Source organism: Apteryx rowi, unplaced genomic scaffold, assembly GCF_003343035.1.
Source record: "Apteryx rowi isolate R43461 unplaced genomic scaffold, aptRow1 scaffold_25, whole genome shotgun sequence".
Classification (NCBI taxonomy): Eukaryota; Metazoa; Chordata; class Aves; order Apterygiformes; family Apterygidae; genus Apteryx; species Apteryx rowi.
Window position 1 is genome coordinate 3,278,199 of NW_020448863.1, and position 19,664 is coordinate 3,297,862.

Genomic DNA, 19,664 nt, shown 5'->3' on the forward strand with positions numbered 1-19,664 from the left:
TATAATTAAAAAAATTTTTTTTTGTGCTGATTTATACGGTAGGCTCTAAACTTTTCTGTTTACAACATATTGGACAGAATAGAACTGTAAAGTGCTTTGTTAGAGAATTACAGTAAAAATTTTCTTGTAAAAAAAAATTTTCTTTGTCAAATATACCTGTGGAAAAACAAGTTATTAAGCCTTTTGGGGGGATTGTTGCTTATTGAACACTGGGGCAACAAAGGAATTTGGGTGACATGTAGTTTACTGATTTGTACTGTTGTTGCAAATTTGTTGTTACTTCATATAGGTATAACAAGTTAAAGCAATTGGATCTTTTTTACTTGAATATCGGTTTCTGAAGTTTTTTAGATTCTGAATGGCTGATTTGTAGGTTTAAGGGTCACTGAAAGTGGAAGTATGGAGAGTAGTCTGTTGCTCAAGTGTTTTTAGCCACGTAATGTGACACATTGATGTTTTATTCCAAGAATGTTATTTTAAGTGAGCAATTTGCCTGTCTAGTGCTCTTGTTCATGAGACACGTTTGTATTTTTCTTTCGCTGGATTTCTGGTCTTTGCTGTTGAGAAGGCAAAGTTCAAAATGAGATGGAGTTCTTAAATCACCTGCAACATTTTCATCCAAGTCAGTATTGGTCATATTCTGTAGCAGGCAAGAAAGTAACATAATTTCTTCAACTTTTTACAGATTCATAATAACAGTGTCACAACTTGAGAACATAAAACTGATTAAAAATAAATAAATTTTCAAAATTCAGTGGTCAGACTTGAAATTAATGTCTTTTTACTTTGATACAATACAAAAGTTGGGACTGTATCACTGGCAATAGAATTTTGTAAGGTGTCCATTTGGTTGTCTGCATTTAACAATTATTTAAGAATCCAGCATATAGGTGTACTGAATCAAAGCACAGATCCCTCTCACTCAATGTCTGCTTGCTGATACGTATCAGACAAGAATGCTTATTGCTTTTTTTTTTTTTTTTTAAGAGGAAGACACAAACTTAGTTGTTCAGGATAATCTCTTAACAGTTTGTAGTTCAACAGTGTCCTGAAGGAAGGATATTGTCTTTGTAAATAATAGCTTTGGCAAACCTTTTTGTGCATTTGTCTGTTTGTGTTTTGAACCCATCTGTGCTTTTAGTGTTTGTAGAGTTTTGCGTCAGGACTCCCACCTATATAAGAACCACATCAGTATATAGAATATAAGAAACGTATCAACCACCAACTTATTTTGTTTTGTATTTCCACTTCTTATCTTGGAAAGAACAGTGAACATTTGTTCCCTATCAATCTTTTTTATGTTATCTATTGTTAACGCCAAATCTTTTATTCCTCATTGATTATAGTCAACACAGAGCCTATCATTGTATATGTGATGTTATGGTTCTCTGCATGCATCACTTTATCTATATTGAATTTCATCTGTTATCTTCTTGTTATTCATTGTAAGATCCTGTTGCAGTTTGCTTTTCCTACGCTAACTTAATGCCATCAGCAAACAGTCACCTCATTTTATCCCCTCTTCCACATAAGCTATGAATATGTTTAAGCATATGGACCTAAGTTAGATACTACACTGTGAAAACTGTCCGTTTATTCTTACCCTCAGTTTACAGTCTTTTAATCAATTATATATCCATTCAGTGGTCGTCCGTTCTACCCTTTGGTATGTTAGCTTTTATCTTAGAGTCCTGGACGAATGTTCTTGTCTTAGTTGTCCAAGTAGCTTATATCACGTACCTTTTGTCTACCTGCTTGTTGATTTCTTCAGAGAACTCCAGTAGGTGTGTGAGCCATGGCTTCTGTTTGCAAAAGTTGTATCTCTCCTCTACAGTGTGTTCTTTCTCCATCTGCCCACTAATTCCTTTTTCTAAAACAGCTTCTACAGACCAGTGATACTGGTATGTGCACTGGGCAAATTAGTAGATTTGAGTTACTTAAAACCACCTTACTGCCAGAGGATTAGAGGATCCTGTTCTCTGGTGGTTAGGTATTTTTAAGAGTTCAACGCCACTTAGTCAGCTATTTCATCTTTGCATTTCCTGATGTTTATGTGAATGTTTATTTGTTTTTCTGCCTATTTGTTCAGTAACATCATCTTCAGACACGTTTACTTAGACTGATTCTCTGATGAAAATAAACAAGGGACTATTTTTCCACCATTGTGGAAACATCTACTACTATGGTGAACATAGATGCAAAAATTGCAGGTTTTYTGCTATCATCTTACCTTCTCTGAATATTATTTATATATCTTGCTTAACGCTTCAACAGGATACCGGCTTTTGATGTTGTGAAAGAAGATTTATTCATATTTATCCTTTTGCAAGTTGCTCCACAAATTCTTTTCTAGCTTACTGTATTTACATATACCCTACTGGATTTTTATCTCTTCTGTGCTCGTTTAGATTTATGTTCAGTTTTTCAAGGTTGCCTTTTTTGTTGCTTCTGACTTCCCTTACCTTGCTGTTCAGTCATTACACTTTGGTCTTTTCAAGTCTCTTTTACTAAGTGCTGTGTATTTGCTGTCAGTCTCTAATGTGTTATCTTTAAAATATCTTTGTTGCCTGTCAAGAGTTAGGCTGTTTAGTTTCTCCTATGAGTTTCTTTTCAATAAGCTTCCTCATTTGTACTTAGTTTTTTCTATTTGAAACTAAGCACAACATAGTAGATTGTTGGTGTTTGCCCTTCTTACAAGAATGCTTAGTGTACCTTGATCAGAGCTGATAATCTTCATGCCCTTATCCCTGCTCAGGACCAAATTGGGAGATTCTTCTCCTTTTGTGGTTTCTGTGACGAGCTCTTCCATGAATCGGTCAGGGAGTGTAACTCACCAGTTCGTCTAAGCATCAATTGACATGACAGTTACCCGTTCTCCATGGGGAGTGACTGAGGTCTCCTGTCACTGTTGCATTTCATGCAATTGTAGTCTCTGTCATATCCCTCAATCTGATGATACTTCTGGTCTTGCTTTTTGGCAGTCCAAGAAATACTCATAATAAAAATTCTGTAGTGAATTACAGTATTTTTTTAGAATTGGTGAGTTCCATCTTTCCTATCCATTTTTCACTGCAATATTAATAACAGAAAATATGCATTTCTTTTGTATGTTATATTGTATTCTTCAGGTGCTGTATTTTTTTAGTATGTTCGTCTATTTTATTTCTGTTTTTATAAACATATGTGGAAAAATATTTGCAAAACTTCCAGGGAGGGTTGCATATGCTTTTTAAAAAGTTTTTTGATATTTCATTGTTCAACATAAATTTTCACAAATATTTTCTTCACAGGTTTTTACAGTTGCAACACAGAAATTATGCCTGGTATAAATAACTGGACTTCCGATATTCAAGTAAGGTTATTTAGAGAAAATAAAAGCCTTATTTCCAAATTGTTTTGAACTATTCTGTACCAATTTCAATAAATACTAGAGATACTCAATTTGAAAGATAAATTAAAAAGGATACTATATTGTGATAGGAATATAAGTAGTACTTTAGTTAAAAATTATTATGAGGGCCTGTTTCTTTGTGTTTTTTAAATGCTGTTATGTAACATAGAACTCTACAAAAAAATAAGAAAATTACAAAATAATTGCAATAAATATGAATTTTAAGTTATCAGGCATTTTTAAGAGCCTAGCTAGATGTCAGAGCCTCTTAAAAGAAACAGATTATTGAATTAGTTACTTAGTATGAGATGGTGAATATGATTACATTAATATGTTAACATAAATAAGAATTAAATAAATCCAACTGGAGGAAACAGAAATTCCCTTTATAATAAAGTTTTCAGCATTCAGTCAGGCTTGTACAATACAACAGTGTGTCATATAGAGAGAGTCAAATAGAAGTGAGCTTTCACACTTCACTGGCACAATGCAATAGCATGCTGCGCAGAGGTACAGCTTGGGTCTGAAAACAGTATGACTGCATCAGCACAGCATACTCTTAGGTTGCTTGGATTGCTTGTGTATCTATATATAACATTCCATTGATGTCTACATTATTGTACACAACTTATATTTTGTTACTGCTGTTGAAAATTATGTATAGATGTAGCAGGATAGAATGTCTCCTTTATGAGGCAAATAAAAGGAAATACAGTATTTCGTATTTACTTAATCACCTTTTTCATGTATTCATATACACTAATTCATAAAAATTCTTTGGATGTTTCCTTTTATTTGTAAAATCTCATGATTCATCAGCATTGTATTTGACTGTTACTACAGTTTTTTTTTCCTTTTCTTTCCATCTCTCTCATTTTTCTTAACCGTGTTACGAGTTATCTTCTTCATAAATTTGTTTTGTTTTTCATGTAACATATAGACATATTTGGGGGCAAAAAAAATCAGTGTGTTTGTTTTAATTCAGATGTTCACAGCAGTAAGAGTATCCAGATTAAGCAACATAAACCTGACAAATCAAACACTTAATAAGAACTTTAATGATCTCTGTGAGAATCTGTTGAAGGTAAGAGTCTTATTTCAAACATATTTTAAATCATTCAAATGGAAGCAAAGTCAAATCAGACTATACTGAAAATAACATTTGCTTCATAATTACTTCTCAGAATTAGACTTTATTTTGCACTATGTCTGTAACCTGCTTTAAGGATAGACTCAAATTAATATATAAGAATTTTCAAAGCTTTTTGAATCAGAATGAGTCCTTTGACTGGTAGTGCACTCTAGAAACAGCAATAAAAAGACTACTGCACAGAGTAGATTACGTTCTGCTATGAATTCTTATGCCTCTAATTCTTCTTTGAGAGATATTAGTATGGTTAGATGCTTTCTACTGTGAAAAGAATTCTGCTCTTAAATTTCTCTGAAATAACCCATACGTTTCTTAGAGTAACCCAAATGATGTCTTCTCTTCAACAGAGCTTATATTTTAAACTACGGTCTATGATTCCCTGCTGCCTTTGTCATGTGAATTTTACAGTTGCTCTTCCAGAGGATGAATTAGTTCAGGTAATTCTGTATTTCAGCATGTAGATGTGCTAGTGTGGCCTTTAATTAACATTTGCTGTTGTGAGTAAACTAGGCTAGGATTGTGTTACTAGTATGTCTGGTGAATTCTGAAGAAAAACTTAAGGCCATGATGTTCGATGAAGAAAAAGGGTGACCTATTGAGTCATCAGTTTTGAGAATCATGGGACTACATGGTATTAAGAGACACTGTGCTCATGAAATGCCATTATCTTAGTAAGGCATGAAACTAAAAGACTAGATATCTGTAAAGGTTTTACCACATATCTTGTAAATGAGGGAGAAAAAGTACATATGCAATATATTAGGACATAATATATATGCCACAGTACGGCATACCAGATTCTAAGAATGATACCATCATAACTGTCTGAATTTTTCTTTTGGTTTCAAAAGGATGTCATATACTTCCTGATTTTTAAAGAAAATGTTTTCTGTACAAATACAGCATCATTTCTGTGATCAGTTAAAAAAAATTTTTTTATCTGTCTTACAGATATAGTGAGAAATAATTTTTTTTTTTTTTTGGTCATTACACCAAGAATATAAGAATTGATGAACAAAATCATAAGCTTGGGACAAACACTGTCAGGTGTATGTTTTTAACAACTGACCTTAGTATTAGTTGCTATGCTCTGCTATGAAGGGTTTTTAATATTTCTACTTAGATTATTTTTTCATTGCTTTTCTGTAGAAAACTTGTTTTTTGCAAAAATCTTTTCGGAGATTGCACAAGAGAAATTTTATTTGAACTAATAGGCCATGTATTTCTTATTTACAGATCACAGTCACAGCTGTTGCAATTACTTTTGACAAAAATCAAGCATTACAAGCTAATAAAGCCCCTACAGAAAAATCACAGCAAAGAGGTAAATGTAGTGAGGCATGTAACGTTAAAAGATTGTGTGTGTGTGTGTGTATYTTTATATATCAAAAGAGAGAGAGAGAGAGTGTTTCTAATGATTCTACAATTTAATTTCAGTTAAATATGGACATTTTCACAGGGAAGTTCTGTAAAAACATAGACTCATAGCAGAGTTGGATAAGATTTTCAGAGTTCATGTGTGTGTCCTGTGGCAGGATCACTTAAACCTGTATGTGCTTGTACTTAAACAACTTACAGTAACATGAAAGAGGTGCTTGGTATTTCCTTATTCCACTATCTTTCCTTGAATATTTTTCTCTAAAGACTTAATAGCCTAATAGATGATCACATTTTCACTTCATTTTGAAACACGCAATGTAGTCATTAGAGAATACTTGTGCTTATAAGTAGCACATTCTGCCCTTACTTCAGGAAGGGAGAAAATAAATTATTTATAATACAAAAAAAGCCCCCAAAAACCTTAAGTAGATCAGTTGTATTTTTGGAGCTCAGTGAAGCATATAGCATTGTGGAGGGAATAGAAGAGACTACTGCAATGTGTGTGTGTTATCCTGCTAATAAAGCACCGTCTTGTGCTAGAAAAGTATGTATGTAATCTGCATATCTGAAAGGAATTTAGACAAATAGTTTGGAAAATACTGCATTCTAAAGAATGGGATTAAGTAGTAGAGCACAGAGTGATATGCTTCTAAAATATTGGTTGTATCTTACCCTGTTCAATAGTAACAATGCATTGTGTTTTCTCTGATGTGAAATAAATGTTACTTTCTACTTTAACACCAGCTAACTCAGATCTGACTGGAGAGTCAAATGTAAACTATGTGAATTGGCTTAATATTTTTTCTTAAGGTATTAAATCAAATCCTAGTAAGTGGAACACAGGTCTGTTCAACCAATTTTGTAGCTGGATTTGTTAGACATCTAACTGTTCATACAGAACTATGTCACTATATGCTTATGCTGAATAAATCTGTTCCAGTCAGACCTGACTAAATTAAATCTGCAATGCTTGTTATTATTGGCAGATCTTGTTTGGGGAATTAATTATCAATGTGRTATGTTTTCTTGGTTGAAGCATCTACAGACAATGAAGAACAGCTACAATTTCCRTTGGAACTTTACTCTGATCCCCTTGCCTCTCAACCATTCTCACCAGCTAAAGGTTGGTTAAATGAAAGAACATTGAGCTCTGCTCTTCACCAGTTTTGAGTACTGCTCTTTCATTGTTACGGTAGCTTTAAAATATCTATACTTTCATATGCTTTAGTATTCTGTGCTACCTTCAGTGTAATGGAAATGGTCTGTCCTTAAATCAAAATTTTCAGGAGTTAGGTAAGAGGGGTTGACTAACCTTTCTTTTTATCTTCTCTTGCAAGTTCCCTGTAGTTCTTTATCTTTTGTTGCATTTAGTGTATTGAAAATGACATAAAAAGGCCACTGGGTGTTGGGTGGCATTTAACTTACAGAATTAGGAATTATTTTATAATTAGGCTTGCCTCACACTGCTTTTTGTGTGTAAATAGCCTGTATAAATTAACTCCATGTACAGCCAGCCTCAAATAATTCATATCATAGTTCTCATGGTGAGAAATATTTTATCTAACAAACATTAGCTGTTCATCTGCACAAAATTGCATGCAGGTTTTTTGAACTGAAAGGAGCCTAAACTTTTACCTGAGAAATAGCTTGAGTCATGCAGTACTTCTAGCTGTTAAACAGCTGCTTTATTTTACCTGAGGTAAAGCTGCATTTCTAGAATAGTTATCACAATTCTTGTATGAGTATATTAAAAATCAGATGGTCATTCATTGTAATCAGCTGTCTTTACTTCCTTCTGCATTGTTGGATAATTTATCTGGTAAAATGGCTAGTGATAAAGGAAATTTAGTAAGTGTAGATTATTGAAAATTTTCTTTACTGAATGGTTAAAGAGCTTCCTCTTTTGCCGACTGCATGAATTCTATTAAAGGAAGGTTTCTACCATATTTACTTGTATTTTCGGGGGTCAGTTTAATTTCAGCGAGAATATTCTCATTGTTTTGTAAATATTTATTTTGTGTATTTGTGTGTACTTAATTTTTAATTGGTCACACTATCATAATGTTAACCTTTCCATTTTTGAAAAGATCTATGAACTCTGACCAAGATAAACTTTCCCTTTGAGTACCAGAGAAGAAAGTTTTTTGCAGTAATGATGCTTCAAAATTTATACTTTCTCTTTTACTGAGGCAGGGAGTACTTGGCTTTGAAGTCCTGGAGTCCAGTATTCAGTGCTCTACAATTATGCTGTAATATTGAGATTGGGTATTTAGTATGCAAAAAGTGAACATGTGCTATCATATTATGGCAAATTCTATTGTTATTCCCCTGTATAGCAGTCTTTCTGCTTTTGTTTTCTTCTTCAAGCCTATTGGTTATGGTTGAGAAAGTAGTAAAGTATTTTGTCACTTAAATAGCAAGAAGCTAGTCTTCAAAGGTAATGTTATGTTATTTTAACATTTGGCTCAGTCTTAGTTCTGTATAAAATGAAGAATCTGTACACTTCTGTAAAATCTTCAAACCAAGAGATGCTTTGTAGGCTTCAGGTATTTTATTTAGAATTGTCAGTAAAAATGTCAGTCTCATTTGTCTTCAGCATAAGAAAGCCTTTAATGTCTTTTCACTATGCTATTTGTATAATAGGTACTGACCAGTAGAGGGTAGTCTGTTCATATATATCACTTTTCCCAGTTTTCTTCACGTTTCTTGCTGTATTGTACATCACTGGAGGCTTTTGCCTGGGTAATTATTTCACCAGTCATTTCTTTACAAGTAGACACTGAGACTTCAATGTAGTTACGGTTATGTAGCAGCTTGTTTAATCTATTGATCTCCTTATTTTACTTAATTTTCTGTAAGATTATTATCTTTTAAATATTTGTACACAACCTTGTACTGTAATGAGCTTTAGTTAACAAGCTGCTCTTACCGTCCCAGAAGTAAAAATGTGAAAGGTTAATGTTCACTTAGTTGTTTTTAATTTTTATATATTATCTCATTTTAAAATCACATACTAAGGAAAGGGGGAAAAAAATAGTGGGATGGGAAAGTCATGTTTTTATCTAAACAGTTTTGTTTTTTTTGACTCTGTTGTAAATATAAATCAAAATGTAAGATTCTTAGGACCGTTAGTTTACTGAATATTTTTTGTTTGTTAAGTTCTTTGGTTTGTTTTTCTGCTCTCATTTTTGCATTTGGCAGCACTTCATGTATCTGATTTCATTTTTAAGCACTTGCTTATCTTGTTCAATACTGCTGTGAAAGGGCATCGCACCCACATGCTGGTGTGGAGAAGCGCAAGTACTTTATAGATGATACATGTTATTACGTGAGCTGAGCTTGTGTGTTAGGAGCCTGAAGAATGAGCCTTTTTTTAGGGAGCCTTGCTCACATCTGGTGGCATTACAAGTTTTGCGGTCCTGTCCTGTTCCTTTTTTTTTTTTTTTTTTTTTTTTTTTTTTTTGAGAAGTGGAAACCTAACAGTGGAATGAGGTTTTGGTTTTTTGGTAGCAGCATGGGGAAGAACTTCTAGAATCTCCTTTTCCTTCCTCATATGCCTGCATGTTGTCAGGGCCCTGAGGAAGACTGGAAGGGTTAAAGGATTTTAGCACTCCCTAAGACACTGCTGTAAAGCATTGAGAATGTAAGTTGGGGGATTTTGTGTTTACTACAGCTGTTAAAGCTGTGGCCAACAGGCAGGGACATGAAAAGAGGAAGATAAATTTTGCTTTACTTCCTTACTTCTGTACTGCAAAAAGGCTTTTCAAAACACTTTCAAAGGAATAGAAAACTTAAAAATAGATTACATGCGTGCACTGTAGCATTTAGATAAGACTTGTATGTTGTACTGAGATATATATAATTAAATAAAACTACTACTGTGAATTTGATACAGTTTATTGATATTATTGTTACTGTATAGTGTGTGTGTGTGTATATATACACCATAGTGTGTGTGTGTATCCACACACTATAATATATACTATATACTAATATATAGTATAGTATATACTATTGTACATACTTCTCCAATTACTACAGTGTAACTGGAGAAGTTTCATCGTTTATAACGGACTTAAGATTGATGCTTTTACTGGGCTAGTTGTCAGTCCTTACAACTGTGGAAATCATTATTTGTTGGTATTTGATTTTTGTATTATATTATTGATATTATTTGTTGATGAGCATGAGCTCAAGTGCAGCTCAGTAAGACTTTAAACATGATTAAGCTGCAAATGTAGAGAGAGAGTTCAAGTTCTCCAATTTTTAAAAGTGTCCATAAAACCCTTGCGATAGATGAGATGCATGTGATAACTTTTGAATAAGTAAACAGAGAGAAGCTATCATGTTTGGTTGCTTTTTCTATCAGAAAATCTTATGTACTGCCAAAGCAATATGATCTTGGAACATACTAAGTTTGATGGTACTTAACAGTAGAATGTTATTTGCATGTTCCAGGTATAGATAGGAAGAGAGGGAGAAAATTGTAACATATTGTTGGCATCTTAGTTTCTGACATGACTGTAATATAAGCAGAAAGTAGAGGGGCAAACTGTGGTGCATCCAAATGGACTGTTTGTAGTTGAGTTTACCTTAGTGAGCTTTGCTTTTCTCTCTTTTTAGGGAAGGAAAAAAAAATGTTTATAAAGCCATCTGTAATCAGAGAACTCTTCTTGTGTGTGTAAATAAGTATAGAGTAAGAGACAAATATGATGTATGCTGAGAAGCATTGGATGTCTCCCAATAGCCTGTTAAATAATTGTTTTTGATGTTAGGGTAAGCTTGCATGCCATAAAATGTTTTTTGCTCTGCTGCTAATATCAAATTATACAGAGGATTGACCAGAAAATGTGTGAAACCAGATGCAAGTATAATAAAACCACTTACTGTAATAGGTAAACTATTAAAAACAGTTTTAATCCTAGAGGTCAAGGCCTGAGTATGTATGAGAAAGCTAGAAGGGAGGGAGATGGGGCAGAGAAAGGAACAAGGAGTGAATAAGAGCCTGCTGAATTAATAGCAAAGATCAGTAGGAAACTACAGCATAGGTCAACCATCTAGTGAAATACAGTGACAGTCAGAGAGCAGTAGACATTCTATAGATAAGGTGGATTCTGATGTTGCAAATCCTTCAGACATGGTTAAGGATTGCACTGGTGTAGTTCAAGGACATGAATCCATGGGAAATGTCTTGGAAGATACTAGAGTTAATAGGAAGCATGGAAGCATCCAACAAAATAGATGACTAGAGTCAGAGTAAAGTTTTTCATTCTTGTTACTTTCTTCTGTCTATAGTTAAAAGAACAATTAACATGTTTTAAGTGTCAGTTTCAAATAATTGGCCGGTGGAGTTTGAAGCAGTATAATAATTCTGTAAAGATTTTTAGTGTTTGGAGGGTTGTTAATGGTTGCAACTTCTTCAGAGAGTATGTTTTCCATGGTACTGATAGTTTTTGGTTAGAAAATTAACATATTTCTGTTAAAACATGAATCATTTTGAAAGGAAGTTCTGGTGAAGATCTCTCAGCAGAGAAAGGAGTGCAAGGAAACTGCAAATTGATGTTAGCAGCAAGTTCTATGAGTCACTGTTGGTGTTTTGGGGGGGCTTTTTTTGTCTTTGTTTTGTTTTGTTTTTAATTACTTGATCTCACAATTTAATAAATGGACTGCTCTGACATCCAGTATCTCACTTGATTTTGTTGGAACTCCATGTTAGTATTGCAGCTGTCAGAGGTGATGAAATGCAAAACAAGGTTTTAAAAACAAACTGCTTTTTATTTGGTGAAATATCCTCATTTTAACCTTCTTTGTATTTTTTCACAAGAAATTCTAACAAAATATTGACTTAAAACATCATGAAAGAAACTGGATTAAAGACCCTTTTTCAGTGTTAAAAATAGGCCTGTGAAATATCTTTGCCATACTTCTTAAAGGTGGGTCTGCTTTTTTTTTTAAAGTAGACTGATAAGCAAAGCACCTTGGGCTGGGGGCAGAAGGTGGCTTTTCTTTACAATATTAAACTCCTCCAGGGTTAACTGTTAAGAATCACTATTGTTTCACTTTTGTCACCATTTTCTCAAAAGCATAAATAATGTGCTGAAATGTAGAGTCAAGCCCATATAACTACTGATGTGATAGATTTCTCTCCTGGGAGCTTCCCTGCTTCTCCACTCCCCCACTTCCTTTTCATCAAGGATATGGCCTCATTTCTGTGTATCCATCATTTTGTCCTAGCTTATGTCAAACAAGTGAAATAACTTCAGCAGTGGCTCTCACTGAAAGCATGCATATACTCAGCAAAATCTCCCAGAAAATGAAAACAGCAGACTTCCAAATGCATGAAGAATAAGCAGTTATTCTAATGTTAATAGTTTTATCTCTAGTTTTTTTTAACTGATTCAGAGCAGGTTTGGGGTTGAATTTTGAAAATTATTTGGTATTATCAATATCTAGAAATGATATTTAAAGTAAATTTTAAGTTTTTAACCATGAAATGAAAGAAGCTAGTAGTATTATGGGTGGCTTCACTTTTTTTGCCTACTCTTGATGGCAAGTTTCAAGAGAGGAGTAATCTTCAACTTCTTGTTTTGAAGTGATTCCCATTGTATGTTAAAGACTGTTGTTGCAATTTGAAGCCTGGATGACATGATCCAAATTTTTTTTAAGTAGCAGTATCTACAAATTAAGTCAAAGGGGGTTTTTTTCTTTCTTTTTTTTTTTTTTTAAATCTCTCAGTAAATTAATGCAGTGTGTTAATTTTTCATGTTTGCAGATAGCCTTAGAACCTTCAAAGGCAAGGAGGCATACACCAGCAGCAAATCATTGTTAGGACTTTTCTCAACTTGTAGCAATTTTAGAGGCCTTGCAGTAAGTTAAGGGTATGCTCATGTATTCAGACTCGAGCAAGCAGGCAATGATGCTGCTGGTGCTCTAATTGCAATTAGTAATAAAACCAAGCTTTCTGAAGACACCTGAGAACTAACAAGTTAATATTTCACTATGAGTGGGATTGATGTGAGCAAAAGTGCTTATTTACTTCTGATCTAGTTGTCTTGATTCCTGTTATAGCCAATGGAGAAAAATGCATATTACTAGGACACAGTACAGCTTATCCTACAAGAAACATTAATCTTAGGATCAGGTGTATTGTGCCCTAAAAATCTGTCTCCCCTCATAAAGGGAGCAAGAATGAGTTGACATCTAAAGTTGGATGGGAAAAATCCGTCCTGTGTTTCATAGAGACTCAGCATATTTGCATATCTTCAAGACACAAATAGGAAAAGTGGTTTCCCAGTCATCAGTTTTCATTACACCCCATCATTGCAAGTAGGATCTTTTATGTTCACTGCTTCTCAATTTTTACCATGACAAATAGTCTTAAGTTCTGATCATTTTGGAAGTCTAATCTGTTATCATGCTAGAAAATGGAAAAAGTAATTATTGTAAGGTTAAATAGTAACTCATGGCACAATATAGCTGACATTTATTTTTACATTAAAGTAGTATTTTAAGAGTTACTAAAAGGTGAAAAGCCAAAAGTCAGATTGAGACCCAGTTTCTGTAACTGCAAACTGTAGTAACAGACCATAAATTCATCTCTCTCATGCAAACTACCAGAATAGTGGGAAGAACAGTCTTCATAGGGCCATTATTTCTAGCAACCTTCATTGTCTACTGTCAGGGGTGATGACAGTAAATGTACTACTGGAAGTGATGGCTCTATATGATTGTTTGTATGCTTTTGAATGTAGAATTGGGAAGTGTGCCAAGACCAGTGTAGACTTGATGGAGTGTACTACTTATAAAAAGAAGGATAATTGGAAGCCTGATTTATGATTTTGGTCTTGCTCTTTCTTCCTGTTTCAGGAACAGCTAAGCTGAGAGCTTATCTGTTGCTTTGTATTCAAAGGGAAATCATAATTAAACTCAATTTTTCCCCACATCCCGAAAATCTTTGTTTTTGGTAATGGATGGGAGGATTAAAAAAAAAAAAACAGGCAGTGGTTTAATTATTTCAAATAAACTTGGAAGTTTTTTTGACATCTGGAACATACAGTCTTACTCACCTAGCTCCTGTTTAAAAAGAAAAATCTCTGTTGCRCGTGCAGGCACACAGGCGTGCACACACACGCACACACACACATACATATAATGTATGTATATGTATATAAATGATGTATTTTTTCCCCAGCCCCATTGAAACTTATCATGTAAAGTACACATTAGGTTTTTTGAGCTCTGTTATTTGTATCTTACTACTTTTACAGCTGTATTTAATTATACAGATATTCTTCAGTCAGAGCTATTTTTTTAAACCAATCTACTTTAATTGGTATCTTAACTGCTTTACAAAACTCTGTAGTAGCAAATGATCTCATTTTAATTTGCAAGACAGATTTAATAAAGTTAATTTATACCAATTTATAATGTGCTACCAAGTTAGATTACTTAGCATAATATACACAGAAGATTTTTTTCTGATATTTTACTCTTTAAAATTGTTTGTAAGAAGAAAACTGTTGCCACATACTACTAAACTCTACAATTAATGGTGCTTGTATGTTACCTGAGTGGAATTTGTTTTGTCTTATCAGAGGTCCTGGAGGGTGCGAGTTCCCACACAGGTATTCCTGCTACACAGAGAGGTGAGTTCACCTAATTTAGCCATATGCCAGAACAGAATGAGCATTCTTGGGATATTGGTATACTCTTTTTGGATGTGTCTTAATCCAGGAAGTGTTTACTAGTTAACTGAGAATGCATGCTCTGATGTGGCTTATTGATATCATGGTATTTTGATTTTTTTTTTTAATTGCAAAATTCAGGTTTGTTAATAATAAGCATCTCTCTGTCAGATAATATTGTTATCACTTTATCTGACAGAAAATCAGTTTCTTGAGAGAGAGCTTTTTTGCTTTTAATATCTTGTCTTAATTTGAAGATAGCATGTGTTCCTTTTGTTTCTTCAGGATAATGAAGAAATGGTGTTTTCAAATCTTTTTTTAAAGATATGCAAACACCCATGCAACTAAAAAGCCATAGCAGAAACAACTCTAGTTTTCATTGTCATGATAATTTGAGGGTTAGGGGTGGGAGAGGTTGGGGGAAGGAAGATGGCATTTTTTAAGGAAAATACTTCCCCATTTAAAACTGAGGTGTTGTTTCAGCTTGTGACCCTTATCCTAATCCCCCAAACTTTTTTTTGGTGTGTAGGTTAGTTATTGATAACAGTGGTTAGGAGGTTTAATTCATGGTCTGCAGCTCTTTATGAAAAAAAAGAATAGCAGTGCAAAATAAAATTAAACAAGGCATAAATAAACTTACAGAAACCAGAATTTAATACCTAACATCAGACTGAAAAAAAAGAAAAGCATAAGGTGTTAATGACTGTATTTGCGTGTTTTTTCAGTGATGAAGTCCCAGTCAGGCAGTTGGTTCACAGATGTGACATCACCAGAAATCGGTACACTGCTTTGGACAAGTGTCCAAACCCATACTGTAACTTTTCCTTTAAACAGACCTGGAAAGGGATGTTCATTCTCTCTCAGACACAGATAATTGCTTCCTCAGAAGGAGCATTGAGATGAGCAAGAGACATCATCCATATTTTTTTCTTTGTTTTTTCTTTTGTTTTTCTGTCTGTGTTTTCAGCAACGTCAATTGATTACAGTTCCTTTGCAGACAGATGCAACAGCTGGATAGAGCTCATTAAACTGAAAGCTCAGACCATAAGGCGCGGATCAATTAAGACAAGTAGGCGGCTGTTTCTACCACGTTATGATGATCTGAGACATATCTCTGATTTCCCAGTGGTGAATAGTGGAGTTCTCTGCCCAGCAATAGTATTGCAGATCAAATGTAGAATGAATATCTGAGTGTGAAAACTGCAGACATTCTTAATGTCTGTGTAAGCTAATATAGAGATTATGAGCTTAGTATCATAAAGAGCAAAATACAGTATTTCTGTTCACTGTTCACTTAGTAAAAATTAGTTATTGATAAATGTGTACGGCTACTAATTATGTAACATACACTGCATGGATGTAGGTGTATGTATGATCTTGGAAAATTATTGGTGAGAAACAGGAGGCAATCACCAAGGTGACAGTCAAGGCAATGGTCACTAAATTAGCAAGTGGTGAGTTATTCTTCAGCAGTTCTTTGGCCACAGGTCTGACTATCTTGCTTAAATTAGCAGAGATTAATATCTGTTTTAATGGAAAATGCTGCACTGGGGAAACACAACAACTTTCACACTCTCCTTATAATAATTTGTTCCTCCAGCAGAATATGTATTTCAAAATGTTGGCACTTTTTTCTTTACCTTCACCTTATAACTGATTGTTGTATGTACAGCTACTCGCCTCAGTGTTTTCTTTTGCAGGAATGCCACTCTTCCAAATAAATTCCATTTCAGCTTTTTGTCTCCTTTTGCATGCATTGCATGATAATTTCCTTTCTCACATGGTATGGCTGAGCATCACAGGCAGCTGAATGTTGTCACCAAGCTATTTGGAAACCATAAAGAAGAGGTGTTGTGTTTTAAGAAAAAGTAATTAATCTTATGTGGTAGTTACTTTCTTTTCTTTCTTTTCTACCTTTTTTTAGCTGCTTCACTTGATAAAGCAAGTCCATTGGCTGAGGGACACTTACGGCACCGTTCTGTTCCATCATGCACCAATTCCACCGTCTCAGTTGTTAAGATGACACCTCTTTCTTTTATACCTGGGGCGAAAATAACCAAATATCTTGGGATAATCAACATGTTTTTTATACGAGAAACCACTTCTTTGCGTGAGGTGAGCAGCATGTCAGAGATTGGCACTTTTTGTTAATAAACAAAGCAAAATACATAATCTAGTATCTGCAAAGGTTTGAATTGAGGTATGGCACAAGAGAATTGAGGCTTTATGACTTGCGGCTAGGTGCTGAATGAGGAGTAGGGGACTGTTGTGCTGCTTTTGTCCTAAAAGAACTGCTTTTGACATTTTGTGCCTTCTCAGCAGCAGGTAGCTAGTGATACTCAAATGATGAACTCCAGTCCTGATCTGGACAATAAATATTGCCCTGAGCATGCAGAAATCTGAGATATGTTCCTTACCATTTTCCTGTCATTTTGGGAAGTAGCTGCATCCTTCTGCCACAGTTTCTATTCACAGAAATGGAATGCACCTCTTGTCTGGCTTGCCAGGGCTGAAGCTGGTGTGCTGGTGCTGCTAATTGCACATTGATAAAATTACATAGCAGATTTAATAAAAATGATCAGCCTTCATAAAAATGGGTTAAGTAGCTCTCTGTAGAAACTTTTATCAGACAAACTTCCTGTTTGGATCTTGCAAATTATGGCCTCTTTTAATGTGAGCAATCTGTGAAAATGACATTTTCAAAAGGGTATATGATACAACCTGGGAAATGGTTACATGGTAGTTACTGTTCTAACTGCAGTTTCTGTAGATACCAATTAAATGCTGATATGAGAATTTTGTAACTCTGATAGATCTCAGCAGATGTAGGTTGCTCAAGTATTTATTCAGGTCCTCCATGAAGTTGGGAAGCCTGTGCCATGTCTGTGATGCTGTCAGTGTGCTATTTTCAGCACCTAGGGCAGCTAGTTTAAATCTATTTCAGCTACATAGGCTAGGTCACAAGCCAGTTTTAATACTAGTTGCACAGTMTTGCCCTGAGGCCATAACAAAGTCAAAACACAGTGGTAATTATATCCAACTTGAGCAATTTATTTCATATTCTACAGAAAAATAATTAGCATTTGTATAGTAATTTCGGTTATAGTAATTTACAGAAGTTTGAGGCCCTGTGAACACTTTCATAAGTACAAGTATATATAAGACACTGTGCTTCAAAAATTAATGGCACTTTTAAGTCTAATTTATCCATTGCTTTTAGGTTCTGTAGTTCACATTTGGATATCTGTAATCTTTATTAAATTTTGTGTTGGATTTATAACATTACTGAATTTTTTCACCAGTTTCTGTAACTGTTCAAACACTTTGACAAAATCTACATTGCATATGGAGTGATAAACTCATATTGACATTTTGGGTTCTGGCTGCAGTTGACTTCATTTGTGCTTTATGCATTGATGAAATTATATTTGCCCTTTTATTTGTTAATCTTCATCCAAGATATGGTTTTCTGGCTCCTAATCTCTTTATCTGTCTGTTCAGGGTGGATTATACTCTTTCCAGTAGTGATCAGGGCRGCCTGTACTTGTTCAAGTTTAGCATAGTTATGTTGCTTCTTCTAACTGCTTGACTCATTTGCTCCAGTGGCACACATAAGTGGGAAGTCTACTGGTCTTGCCTTTCAATTTCATGTTGAAATTTTACAGATCTTTGGATCCAGTAGTGAGCTCTGTTCCATCAGTTTCTTTCTTCAGTCCTTCCTGTTTTTTTTTCCCCACAAATGGTTGCTCATGTTCTTTCATAAGGACAGTCTGTGAAAAACTTTACTTCATTGTTTTCTTTCTCCGCCCTTCACTCCAATTTGAATCATCCAGTTCATAGCCAAACAAGCAAAAATCCCCCACAAGCACAGTCAAGTCAAAACAATAACAAAGCATGATGGCTAGAAGTTCTGTTGGGCTTCATGGAGTGAAAACTCTTAATAGCTTGCTTGGCAAGGGACAGAGCAGAGAGTTGGGCTCTGTTATATTTCAAAGGTTCATTTCTTTACAGTGGAGGTTGAAAACTAATGATAGTCATTAGCAGATATGAAGTCACACTGACCAAAGGTGATGGGCAGTCTCTACCAGTCATTTCCTGGAAGTTAAATCCCTTTTAATCCTCAATTCACTAGAAATTATGCTGTACCTGCCTCCCGGTTTTCAAAAAAATGGACAATATCCTCCCTGATGAAAGAAAATAGCATTAAACAATTGTCACTGGAATACTGTATGCTCCTGCAAAGGTGTAGGAATGTCTGAAAAGTATGGGTGGGTATATGTAATATAATGACTGCAAATAGCAGTCAAAAATGAATAACCTAGTTTTTCTTTTATTCGCATAGTAAGTTCCATTGATCTGATTTTTAACAGTAACCCATTAAACAGTGTTTCTGTATTCCTTGGAGAGTAGTGTTTAAGTTCTGTACATGTTCTGTTAGGACTCACTGGAATATTCAACTGATAAAATGCAAAAAAGGTATTCAGCATCTTGTAGTGATGCTTACATAACATATTTTTGTATTGTGTATTTTCTTCCATTTTAGGAGGGTGGTGTCAGTGGTTTTCTCCATGCTTTTATTGCTGAAGTGTTTGCAATGGTGAGAGCTCATGTGGCAGCTTTAGGGGGGAATGCAGTTGTCTCATACATAATGAAGCAGTGTGTTTTCATGGAGAACCCAAACAAAAATCAGGTAAACTGTGATATGAAATAATAGTGCTGTTATGATTAGGATGATACAAGTACATGTTATATATATATAAATATATAAAACAGCTGTAGAGCTGGGTCTGCACACCACTTTTGGATCTCTCTTCATAATGTTTGTTTAAAGAAATGGAGAGCATTTTAACCCCTGTATTAACATGAAAATGCCAATATACATCTTAAATACCTAAATGGGTAAAAATACTAAATTCACTGAACTGAAGTAAATTACAGGAAATGGTAGTGCTGATTTATTTAGCTCTCCTAATGTTGTGATGTTAGTATTTTCATCCTTATGTGGAGTTGCTTATATAAAATGCTCTATTTTGGCTCTAAAGGGAGAAAACTTATTAAT

The 19,664-nt window shown here is 34.5% G+C and overlaps 1 protein-coding gene across 12 annotated transcripts in view; it reads left to right on the forward strand.

The window, feature by feature from the left end:
- The window catches only part of C2CD5 (C2 calcium dependent domain containing 5), a 79,042-nt gene that overhangs the window by 57,417 nt on the left and 1,961 nt on the right, over window positions 1-19,664 (forward strand). For 7 of the 12 annotated variants that reach the window (XM_026066914.1, XM_026066916.1, XM_026066918.1 and 4 more), the window contains 10 exons: window positions 3,291-3,352; window positions 4,377-4,475; window positions 4,889-4,978; window positions 5,778-5,865; window positions 6,958-7,044; window positions 14,516-14,566; window positions 15,331-15,384; window positions 15,573-15,674; window positions 16,530-16,720; window positions 19,149-19,295. In XM_026066914.1, the coding sequence (XP_025922699.1) occupies window positions 3,291-3,352; window positions 4,377-4,475; window positions 4,889-4,978; window positions 5,778-5,865; window positions 6,958-7,044; window positions 14,516-14,566; window positions 15,331-15,384; window positions 15,573-15,674; window positions 16,530-16,720; window positions 19,149-19,295 (971 nt within the window). The remainder of the gene's footprint in view (window positions 1-3,290; window positions 3,353-4,376; window positions 4,476-4,888; window positions 4,979-5,777; window positions 5,866-6,957; window positions 7,045-14,515; window positions 14,567-15,330; window positions 15,385-15,572; window positions 15,675-16,529; window positions 16,721-19,148; window positions 19,296-19,664) is intronic. The other 5 variants (XM_026066915.1, XM_026066919.1, XM_026066923.1 and 2 more) reach the window with 2 other exon arrangements.